Genomic DNA, 12,388 nt, shown 5'->3' with positions numbered 1-12,388 from the left:
ACACAGACGGATGCCCGTTTTGACAGAGTTGAAGTCCCTGAACCATCTGAGGAAGAAATCAGTGTTGCCCTAAAAGCACTCAAGAACAACAAGGCTCCAGGAGGTAGTGGTATCACAGCTGAGATGCTTCGCTTGGGAGGGGAAACACTGGTGGGTGCTTTGAAACGATTAATTTCTACCATCTGGGAAGCAGAAGTTATTCCTGAGGAATGGAAGGGAGCAATCATATGTCCCATATTCAAGAAGGGAGATGCTACTCATGTATCCAACTACCGAGGGATTTCGTTACTTGAAATTGGCTACAAAGTTTTTACAACACTGCTACTAAACCGCATGAAACCACTGGCTGAAGGAATTGTAGGGACCTATCAATGTGGGTTCGTTGCTGGACGATCGACAATTGATCACATATTTACTCTGAGGCAGTTGATAGAAAAATTCTACGAATTCAATAAGGATCTACACCTCATCTTCATCGATTTTCGACAAGCTTATGACAGCATTGACCGCGCCACGTTATGGGAAACGTTAGAGGAACTTGGCATCCCATCAAAATACACCCGCTTAATTGCTGCTTGCTACTCTCAGTCTACGGCCCAAGTGCGGTTTGGTAATCAACTATCACCATCATTCAGTATACAAAATGGATTGAGACAAGGAGATCCATTGGCGCCAATATTATTCAATTTGGCCCTGGAAAAAGTAAGCCGTGACACTTGTCGAACCAGAGAGATGGAGATGGTGGGAGCAGACACAATCTTGGCATTTGCTGATGATGTTGTGATCCTTGGCGACACTCTAGAGCAAGTACGCAGGGATACTTCCCGATTCCTCCACAATGCAGAGAAAATTGGGCTGGTGGTGAACGAGGAAAAAACTAAATATCTTGTTGTATCACGCCGCCGAGATCTCCCTCCTTCCATTGATGTCGACAGGCATACCTTCGAACGAGTTGAAGAGTTCAAGTACCTGGGCTCCATACTAACAAATAGAAGTGAAGTAACGAAAGAAGTACAGCAACGTATAACAAATGCTAATCGCATGTTCTTTAGCCTGAACAATCTTTTCAGATCTCGGCTGATATCGCAGAAGAACAAGATCCACCTATACACGACACTGGTGAGACCAGTACTTTTATACGGCTGTGAAACTTGGGCAACATCAGCAACAGCAGAAGAAGCAATATGTGCATTTGAAAGGAAGGTACTTCGGAAGATATATGGACCCATCTACAATGCCATGGAAGGTAAATGGGAACGAAGAAAAAAAGAAGATTTATACCAGCGGTATGGAAAGCCACACATTGGACGAATATTGGCGCAGAAGAGACTCCAATGGTTTGGCCACATCCTACGGGCAGACGGATCCCTTCCAAACAGAGTCCTCCACTCTCAACCCACAGGAAAACGCCCTAGAGGACGCCCAAGAACTCGATGGAAGGATAGGATAACAACGATCCTGAAAGAAGTGGAACCAGCAGCCGTGGAGGAGGACGCCAACGACCGGATGAGATGGACTGCCATCTGCAACAGCTCCCTCCTCTCGTGTAATTGACAGACACTGCGTGTGTGTTTTTTTTTTTTTTTTTTGTTTTTTTTGTTTTTTTGTTTCTGTAATGTATCCCTCTTGCCTTTTAAACCTTTGATTGAATGCCCTGTTTATTTTTTCGTTTTTCTTTAAGCTGTAATGTACATATGTAACTTTTACTACTGTATAGAGTACTTTTGTAAGTCTTTTTGTCTTTACTTTTCCTTTTGTTCTTCTTGCTGTAGGCCTTAAAGGCCCGATAAGGCAATAAATGATGATGATGATGATGAGGGATCACTTAGACAAAATCAGACTACAGTGGACATACAGGTGTTTAAGGAACCATTCTTCACACACAACTGGAATGGGAAATGACCCAAATAACTATACAATGGGAAATAGTCTCTGCCATGCATTTCACTTCAGTGTTTTGCAGGGTATGGATGTAGATGGAGATCCAACAAAGGCTTCCATAAAGTTGACCCCCACCTAACTGAAGCCTACATTACATGTCAGTCCATATAAAACCAACTAATATGCAACAATTACTAACCTACGCTTTAAATGGTCCATTCTCTACAGTCCATGCCTTCACAGCAAACATCTGCTCCACTATGGAATCCCTCAACATCTACACCAACAACCTTTCTTACGCTTTCATCTCCTGCAAATACCACACAGATCTTATTCACAAACAAATCTCCCAAACTGTTCCAGCTTATCACACTCTGACTGATAAAGGCCCCATTTCCAAAAAACACAAAAGCCCCTCCCTTATCACCCAGGCCTTGAATGCCTTAATGCATTACTCTCTTCCTGATTATCTGCCCCGTGGCATCCCACTGGGAATTTCTGTTATCTTCAACCTCCGTAACATCTTTGTCAAACTGTATGAAATTTCCACACAATTATCTCTACCCCCAGGTGCCTATCCTTGCAATCACTCAAACTATAAATCGTGCTACACACAGGATCACTATCACCTACTCCAGCCCTACCGCTATAATCGAACACCAAAAGCAGGGCAACTTACGAAACCATGCATAGTGTTCAGAATAAGTGTTCACTGCAAAGTGATTTATGTAGGAAAGTTCACCTCTAAAGTGGATGAACGAATGACTGGGCACAGAATAAATAATCAATCATGTGCTGAACAAGCGAAAGAATACCATTAATCCATAATGGTGAGAAAACTCGCAAGATCTCAGGAAGAACAGTTCACTTTGTGGAAATCCAGTACCCAGTTGCTGAATATTCTCTACAGCTGCTACACCAGAAGGGCTATTTGGATTCTCTCAACTGGTACAAGTTTTCCTCAACTTCAGAGATGGGAAACTACCCTTCAACATATCCTTTACATTCTGACACCATCGTGGACCCATCTTTTGATAACGTACACCCTCCATCCACCTCCTCTTCTCTCTTTCATTACTTTCTTTACTGCTTTCACATTTTAATTTTGCCTCCTGTCCCCTAACATCCTTTTCCTCTTAGTTCTAAATTGCACTATTAGTTTCATTTCTCTTCTTCTTAATCCATGTAATCCAGCTTTAATTTTCACTTTGTCATTGTCTCTGGACTGTAACTGGTCCAGAAGTCACAAATGTCCTATCTCTGACCAACTCTTTTTGATGCCTCACGTTTCATATTTGTCTCCTCTCATCCTCACCACATCCTGGGCTCTGAGTAATCTGTCCTTGTTTGTTAACTTTCCACGACTTGTCCCTCTTTCCTCCCCAGGAAATGAACTAATAGGTCCAAAATCTAGAAAAGTTTAGTGTATTTTCATATTTGTCTCATTGGCAGCGCTAAAACTTTCACCTCCTGAAGATAAGTGCCGGAAAGCAATTCTGTCTCATAATTTTAAAATTTGAACTTCCTAAGAATTAACCCAGAATATTTTGAACAGACAACAGTTACATGCTTTTGTACTATGGGCTACTGTTTGGCTTCCTGCAACAACTCATACTGGTTACTGTATTTTGCCTGTTGTTATGCCTTAGAGTCTGATACCAACAACATTATGATTACAATGCTGTATGTCTAAATTGTTTAGTTCATGAACTATGCAGAAGGCATGGGCACTGTGAGGAGTTGTGCATATTTGAAAATGGAAATACAACAAAATGAAATTCATTTAACAACAATCACGGGGGGAAAATTTTTATGTGGTGTTACCAATATTTCTCTAAATTTTCTTGCAAAGTTATGAATGGATTTAATTTATTTCTTTTCATACTTCTCTCATTTATTATTTCCTTTTCTCAGTGGGTCTGAAAGTAAAACTTTGTCTTTATGTTTCTGTGCAGCACTATGTCATTTAGCAAATTCCACAATCTGTATAAGATATAACACTAAGTGAATTTTCCATCAGTGCTTGGCAGAACATGATAATAATATGAAAAAGGAAAACACTTCCTAATATTCTGCAAAATTATATTTATTTGGTCATGAACTCGCTTTTGGCTTTTCAGGCTATCTTCAAGTGACAACTGAATGTTGCAAACAGAAGTGTTGTGCTTGTGGACCAGTACCACTGGACACTTAGATACGTTACTACAGCATTTAAACTCTCAACATAGGAACAATCAGTTTACAAAGGAACCAGGAGGCTCTTCTATGTATTTTGTAGACTTCAATATAGATATTAGTACAAGAAAACACATTTAGCAACTACAGAGAAAACATAGCTACTGATAAAGCAATCCCTGCAAGCTCCCAGCATCCACACACAAACAAACATGCAGCTTTCCAATCAGTGGTGAATTGCCTCATATCTGTCCCATTATACAAATCACCCTCTCAAACAGAAATACAAACCATCAAACAAATCACTTCCAGCAATGGCTATGGTTCTGCCCTGATTGATAATATTCTACGAAAAAAGAAAATGAATACAACTGCACTACTTCCCTGGTGCAAAATTCCATATGTTGGCAACATTTCAGACAATCTTACAAAAACATTATAAAGTGTTGCAACTACAGACCCGCATTTTCATAATACAATAACATACAAAAAATTTTATTCAATAGTAAAGACAAAATGCAACCTTTGGCACATACTGGTGTGCATAAAATCATTTGCAAGCAGTGTGAAAAATGTATATTGGTCCACCAGGCAGAGCTGTGGCAATTAGGCTATGTGAATATCAGATAAGTTGATAAGATAAGATTTGATGTTTCCTGATAACTTTTAGCAGAAAACTGTCCATATCATGTAGAATGTGAAGTTAAACACTCAGGGAGGGAAGGGGGGACCAAATACTAGATTAAAAGTGTAAATTCATTTTATTTCTCATCATTTGTTGTATGTATCTTTGTATAAGACTTTGTTTATCCCCTTTTTAGTTAATGTAATTTTTGTAATATTTTCCTGTGTAAACAACTGGTCATTTTTGTATCTTCTGTACAAACAATATCTGTCGCACAACATGTTTACCTCTGTCTGTGAAATTCAGTTGTTATCTGAAGATGGCATAAGAAGCCGAAAGCTGGTTCTTGACCAAATAAATGCAATTTTGCAGAACATAGGAAATGTTTTCCTTTTTAATATATTATTATTATTATTATGAAAGAGTGTAATTACCTTGATTCTTAATTCCAGAAATAGCAAGACTCATAATATTATTCATTCTGATATGAACAATCTGTTCAAATATTCAATACAATACTAGTTGATATAGTTAGACATTTAATGTCCTGATATAAATGAAAATAATGATTATTCACAAAACAGACTAAAAATAATACTCACTCAACTTGTCTACCCGTATCTTCAACTTTCATAACATCATTTAGGGCTTCTGTTATGTTTAACAGAACACCACAGAACCTGTCAAGCACTGACCTAAACAGTCATAAGAAAAAATGTATATATCAGAGTTAGTGGCTTGGCATAAACTTAACATGAGCCTCAAATTATAACAACAGAAAGATGAACACTAACTGAAATGAAGTAGAAAAAAAAGTAATATGTACCTAGAACCTGCAGTAAGCAAAGACGCCAGTGCCAGGCCCAAGAGCTTCCTACGCTCCAGTTGGGTAACTAGTGCCATTTTGTCCAGCCACACATCCAACATTTTGTCTAGAACTGCCTCTTGTGATTGCCTCAATGAATCAGCAACTTTGGTCACTGCCTGGACAGCCACATAAGTGAATTAAGAACTGCACAAAGTTAAACTGCAACTAAATATTGTTGATGTCCATGTGGCATATAGTTCATCTCATTTAGACATACTTTGCAGGATCTTGTTAACACTACCTAGTGTACATGATACATACTACATTATCAAATATACATGAGACTGACTGTGTTTTCAGGTAATACTTCTTGAAGAGAGGCTGTGTTATATCAAAAAGTCATGGTCAACAGCTATATAGGATTGTGTACAGGTATGTGTAGTACAACGTGGTCATTAAGGAGAAAATGACACAGATAATGTGTTTAAAAGGTAACACACAGTGCTTTAACTCAACCAGCTCTGCAAAACAATATACAGTGCTTTGGTGATTTAGCACAGGAGATTTGGACTCATCTTCCTTATTCCAGTGATTCAATACCTGTGAATTAAATCTACAGCATGTGTGTGTTTATAAAAAGCATGAAAACTCTTAAGATATTGAAATATATGTACTAGCTATATGTTTCTATGCACTACTTATTAAATCAGTGACTGGCAAGTGGTCCCTTATCATAATCATTGTTTATTGTTTCCACTCTGCTCACCCTAATTTATTTTGCACCAAGCATTACTTACTTGTATGAAGTTTCTGAGAAAGCAAAAAATTATTGTCTGAATTCTTAACTTGCAGAAAAGTTTTGTCAGTTCTTTTGTTTTTCAGCAGTGTCAATTTGGCAGTTCCTTTTGTGTAATAACAGTCCCATGTTTTTTTTTATTTATTTTTATTTACTGAGGCTATCAAATTACATGTCCTGCTCCTTTGTTGCCAAGTTGTACAATACAATACATTTATGGTATGATTACAGTTTTAATTGATAATTTTGATATTCGTCACCATATACACTATGTAAATTTAGAAAGAAAAAAATAATACCACAGAAGGAAAGTTGCTACTCACCATATAGCGATAGCCACAATAAAAAGATTCAACAATCATAGCTTCCGGCCATTAAGGCCTTTGTCAGCAGTACACACACACACACACACACACACACACACACACACACACACACACCACACACACACGCAAACGCAGCTTGCACACACGTCTGCAGTCTCAGAGAGCTGAAACTACGGCGCGAGCAGCAGCAGCACCAGTGCATGATGGGAGTGGCGACTGGGTGGGGGTAAGGAGGAGACTGGGACGGGGAGGGGGATGGTTAGTATGGTGGGGGTGGCGGACAGTGAACTGTTGCAGTTTAGACGGACGTCAGGAGAGAAGGTGTGGAGGGGGGAAGGGGTAAGTAGTGGAAAGGAGAGAAATAAAAAGAATTAAAAGACTGGGTGTGGCGGTGAAATGATGGCTGTGTAGTGCTGGAATGGGAACAGAGAGGGGCTGGATGGGTGAGGACAGTGACTAACTAAGGTTTAGGCCAGGAGGGTTACTGGAACGTAGGATGTATTGTAGGGAAAGTTCCCACCTGCGCAATTCAGAAAAGCTGGTGTTGGTGGGAAGGATCCATATGGCACAGGCTGTGAAACAGTCATTGAGATGAGGGGTATCATGTTTGGCAGCGTGTTCAGCAACAGGGTGGTCCACGTTTTTTGCCACAGTTTGTCAGTGGCCATTCATGCGGACAGACAGCTTGTTGGTTGTCATGCCTACATAGAATGCAGCACAGCACAGTGGTTGCAGTTTAGCTTGTAAATCACATGACTGGTTTCACAGGTAACCCTGCCTTTGATAGGATAGGTGGTGTTAGTAACCAGACTGGAGTAGGTGGTGGTAGGAGGATGTATGGGACAGGTCTTGCATCTAGGTCTATTACAGGGGTATGAGCCATGAGGTAAGGGATTGGGAGCAGGGGTTGTGTAAGGATGGACGAGTATATTGTGTAGGTTCGGTGGACGGCGGAATACCACCGTAGGAGGGGTGGGAAGGATAGTGGGTCGGACATTTCTCATTTCAGGGTATGATGAGAGGTAATCGAAACCCTGGCAGAGAATGTAATTCAGTTGCTCCAGTCCCGGATGGTACTGAGTTAGGAGGGGAATGCTCCTCTGTGACTGGATAGTGGGACTTTGGTAGGTGGTGAGAAACTGGAAAGATAAGGCATGGGAGATTTGTTTTTGTACAAGGATGGGAGGATAATTACGGTCAGTGAAGGCTTCAGTGAGACCCTTGGTATATTTAGAGAAGGACTGTTCGTCACTGCAGATGCGATGACCACGGGTGGCTAGGCTGTACGGAAGGGACTTCTTGGTATGGAATGGGTGCCAAGTGTCGAAGTGGACGTATTGCTGGTGGTTAGTAGGTTTGATATGGACGGAGGTACTGATGTAGCCACCTTCGAGGTGAAGGTCAACATCTAGGAAGGTGGCTTGTTGGGTTGAGTAGGACCAGATGAAGCAAATAGGGGAGAAGTTGTTAAGGTTCCAACAGAATTCTAAACCCCTCACCTGGTTCAGATTCACTGATGACATCTTTGCTATGTGGATTGAAGGTGAGGACACCTTATTCACCTTCCTCCAGAACCTCAACAACATGTGTGTCACTTCGTGTTCTATTTGTGCTTGTTCTGGTTGCTGTCTTAAGATTTTGTTTTCCTCTGATTGTTTAATTGATGCGTGTTGGTCTTTCTTTGTTTGCTCTGGGATGTTTGAGTCCATTACTGTATTTTCTTCTTCTTCTGATTATACATTATTTTGTTCCAGTATTTGTTGTACTTGTTGTTTGATGTTTTCTAATTCTGACTGGGGTATCCTGTTATTTTTGATTATTACACGGATCTGATCAGCTAGTCGTTGTTCTGTTAAAAATTTTAATTTTGGTTATCTGGTAATAAATGTTGTGTATACTTGTGATCTGTGTCCAGTTGTGTTGGTTCCTAGGTTTGTTGCTTGGTAATAGCAGAACATGAGGTGTCGATTAACTTCATCTGACCATCTCTGTCTTTGTTTTCCTTCTAGGGTAGTTGCAGGAAGCATATCCTGCAAAACACCTCTACTTGGATTTAAATTACTTTCCAGTTGGCTAGCAGTGTCGTTACCATTGTGGGCGGGCATAGGGTTCAAGCGTCATCCCCGACCATGACGGCGCTTGTCCGAGGCTTCTTTAGTTCTGTCCTGAACCAAGTAATCACACTAAAAGGGGGGTTAGCCCTATTAGTGGTTTGTTCTTTTCGTCGCTTTTTATGACTGACAGAACATACCGGAGGCCTATTCTTTTCCCGGGCCTCCACGGGGTTATTATTATTATTACTATTATTATCATTATCATTGCCAACACCAACAAATTAGCAGCTGTTGTATAATAAGTGTGCAGTAAAGCTAAGTGTTGCAAGGTGTATTGGCAATGCAGATTGTGGAATAAGTCAGCCTTTCCTTTCTCATGTCTACCCTCACCGTACCTCCAATTGGCCTAACGTGTAAGCTAAACCCTTAGCTACGCAGCCCACCCTCGCTGCGAACTTTATTGTTATCCGCCACTCGTATCTATACTTTATTTGCCCCTAGAATAAAACACGTCCCCGGGTATTGCTACGGAATTGGAAGTAGCATCTGACATTATAAAAGATTGTTTTAATTTTTTATTGCATTACTGGGAATAGTTCCAAGATTTAATAGCCACCTAGATTTTTCCTGATCGATGAGCCCAAGGCTCAAACCAAATATTTGTTCACACTTGACAATGATTTTCGCAGAGTCAATGGGGATACAAAATTTTTGCCTAAAGAAGCGGTAGATTCCACCATGAGTGGGAAGTTTGGCAACACTGCTCTACGAGTATAATCTAAGCTTTCATTGTTGTATAAAAACTCAACGCATTGTTGAAACTGTTGTAAGGTTGTAACAGTCAGTCAACAGGTTACTATGGAAGTGTGATGTGATTATGTAGTGTACTATATGCAGTCTTCGTCACTTTATAACATAAAAAGAAGTGTTAGTGCCGAAATACAATGTCGAAACAACAAACTTTAATTTCTTTCTTTTCTAATAAAAGACAGTGTATGGCAAAAGACAAAGACAAGTGTGAGTCTACTGAAAGCAGTGCTAGTGATTGTGACGATGAACTGCATAGGTCTACCAAGTCTTCAGTTTCCCTTCCACAGTTTTCAAACGATAAATGTGCTATTTCTGGCCCATCCGTAAATTGCAATTCTAAACAAAGTATTGATCGCGAGATTAAGTATCAGCAAAAATGGGAATGTAAGTACAATTGGTTGTACTTTGATCACAGCGGGGTGGGGCTTTCCGCAAATTGTGTGAAATACGTTTAAAAAACGATATCGAAGCTCTACAAAAAACATGAGGAGTGTTCATTTCTATACCTTTCACTAAATTTAGAAAAGCTACCAGAAGCACGAGAAAACTAGAAAAGCACGCCAACTCAGAAAAACATGCAAGAGCCGTTGCACTAGAAAATTGTAGGTTACAGTGGTTAACACTCCAATTCACACACAGATATTTAAACAAAATGAAAATGAAAACGCTTTAAACCGCCAAGCACTGTCATTGTTAATTCGAAGTCTGTATTTCCTTAGTAAGGAAGAAATACCCCACATAACAAAATATGAACCTCTAATTGGTAAGGTAGTACTGAAAAGCGACACTAATCTTGAAAAGTGGTTAAAATTTCAGAGTGAAAGGTCCACATATCTTAGTCAATATACTGCATCATAATTGTTGACTTGTTTGGGAGAGTCTTTAGACTTTCAAGACGAAACACTTCAATATGACAAATATTTTTCATAATGGCAGATGTATCTACAAATGTTTCCAACCAAAGTGAACTGTCTTTAGTAGTTAGATATGTTGCACCGTCTCCATCGTTTGAAGTGAAGGAAAGGTTTTTACGTCTCGTTGAGTTGAAAAGCACTTCAGCTGAATCCATATTTACAGCAATTGGTACTGAACTAAAAACAAGAAAATTTTCTTACGACAGATTATTATCTACATCCACACTCTGCAAGCCACCTGACGGTGTGTGGCGGAGGGTACTTTGAGTACCTCTATCGGTTCTCCCTTCTATTCCAGCCTCGTATTGTCCATGGAAAGAAAGATTGTCGGTATGCCTCTGTGTGGGCTCTAATTTCTCTAATTTTATACTCATGGTCTCTTCACAAGATATATGTAGGAATGAGCAATATATTGCTTGACCCTCGGTGAAGGTTTCTTCTCGAAACTTCAACAAAAGCCTGTACCGAGCTACTGAGTGTCTCTCTTGCAGAGTCTTCCACTGGAGTTTATCTATCATCTCCGTAACGCTTTCGCGATTACTAAATGATCTTGTAACGAAGATCGCTGCTCTCCGTTGGATCTTCTCTATCTTTTCCATCAACCCTATCTGGTACGGATCCCACACCGGTGAGAAGTATTCAAGCGGTGGGCGAACAAGTTTACTGTAACCTACTTCCTTTGTTTTCAGATTGCATTTCCTTAGGATTCTTCCAATGAATCTCAGTCTGGCATCTGCTTTACTGACAATCAACTTTATATGATCATTCCATTTTTATTCACTCCTAATGCCTACTCCCAGATAATTTATGGAATTAACAGCTTTCAGCTGCTGACCTGCTATATTGTAGCTAAATGATAAAGAATCTTTCTTTCTGTGTATTCGCAGCACATTACAATTGTCTGCATTGAGATTCAATTGCCACTCCCTGCACCATGCGTCAATTCGTTGCAGATCCTCCTGCATTTCAGTACAATTTTCCATTGTTACAACTTCTCGATATACCATAGCATCATCCGCAAAAAGCCTCAGTGAACTTCTGATGTTATCCACAAGGTCATTTACGTATATTGTGAATAGCAACGGTCCTATGACACTCCCCTGCTGCACACCAGAAATCACTCTTACTTCGGAAGACTTCTTTTATTATCTTGTTCTTTCGACGGTGCTGCTAATTTTAGTGGTTCTATCTCAGAGTCCACACTCAGTTGTCAGAGAGGAAGGGCCATAAGCTGCCATACATTGAATGTAGAGCACACGTTTTGTCAATTGCTGCCATCAACTCTAGGAATAAACACCCCATTATAAAACGCACATTACATGTTGTTAAAGACATTCACATACTTTTTCATGGTTCTTCCAAACGAGAAAATGTTTTGCATGAAATTCAGTGTGCTTTAGAGCAACCTGTTTTAAAAATACCCGAAGCTGTTGACATCTGATGGTTAAGTACCTATCGCACAGTATATGCTATTTTCCTAACCTACAAGTCCATTATAATAGCATGTGAACATATACACAAGGACAGCGTGGATTTAACAAGTTTAGCTGGAGGAATTTTGTTAGAAATGACGAATTCCAATTTAATTGTAGGTTTAGTGATTTTAGACGATACGTTCAATGCAGTCTCAAATTTATGTAAAGTTTTGCAGAGACAATCACTTAAAATTTTGCAAAACCCTCTACTTGTTTCTGGAACTCCGGAACATTTAAGACACATCGACTGTCTTTAAGGAGATGGGACCTGGATAAACTAAAAGAACCAGAGGTTGTACAGAGATTCAGGGAGAGCATAAGGGAGCAATTGACAGGAATGGGGGAAATAAATACAGTAGAAGAAGAATGGGTAGCTTTGAGGGATGAAGTAGTGAAGGCAGCAGAGGATCAAGTAGGTAAAAAGACGAGGGATAGTAGAAATCCTTGGGTAACAGAAGAAATATTGAATTTAATTGATGAAAGGAGAAAATATAAAAATGCAGTACGTGAAGCAGGCAAAAAGG

At 39.8% G+C, this 12,388-nt stretch overlaps 1 protein-coding gene across 5 annotated transcripts in view; it reads right to left on the bottom strand.

Moving 5' to 3' along the window:
* Positions 1-12,388, bottom strand: part of LOC124805364 (importin-11) — a 176,231-nt gene that overhangs the window by 15,604 nt on the left and 148,239 nt on the right. For all 5 annotated transcript variants that reach the window (XM_047265914.1, XM_047265912.1, XM_047265917.1 and 2 more), the window contains exons 17-18: positions 5,508-5,665; positions 5,284-5,376 (exon numbers count right to left, since the gene is read on the bottom strand). In XM_047265914.1, the coding sequence (XP_047121870.1) occupies positions 5,284-5,376; positions 5,508-5,665 (251 nt within the window). The remainder of the gene's footprint in view (positions 1-5,283; positions 5,377-5,507; positions 5,666-12,388) is intronic.

The sequence above is a fragment of the Schistocerca piceifrons genome, chromosome 7, assembly GCF_021461385.2.
Source record: "Schistocerca piceifrons isolate TAMUIC-IGC-003096 chromosome 7, iqSchPice1.1, whole genome shotgun sequence".
Classification (NCBI taxonomy): Eukaryota; Metazoa; Arthropoda; class Insecta; order Orthoptera; family Acrididae; genus Schistocerca; species Schistocerca piceifrons.
Note: the sequence above shows the minus strand (reverse complement) of the source record. Positions and strands in the feature narration are given on the sequence as shown.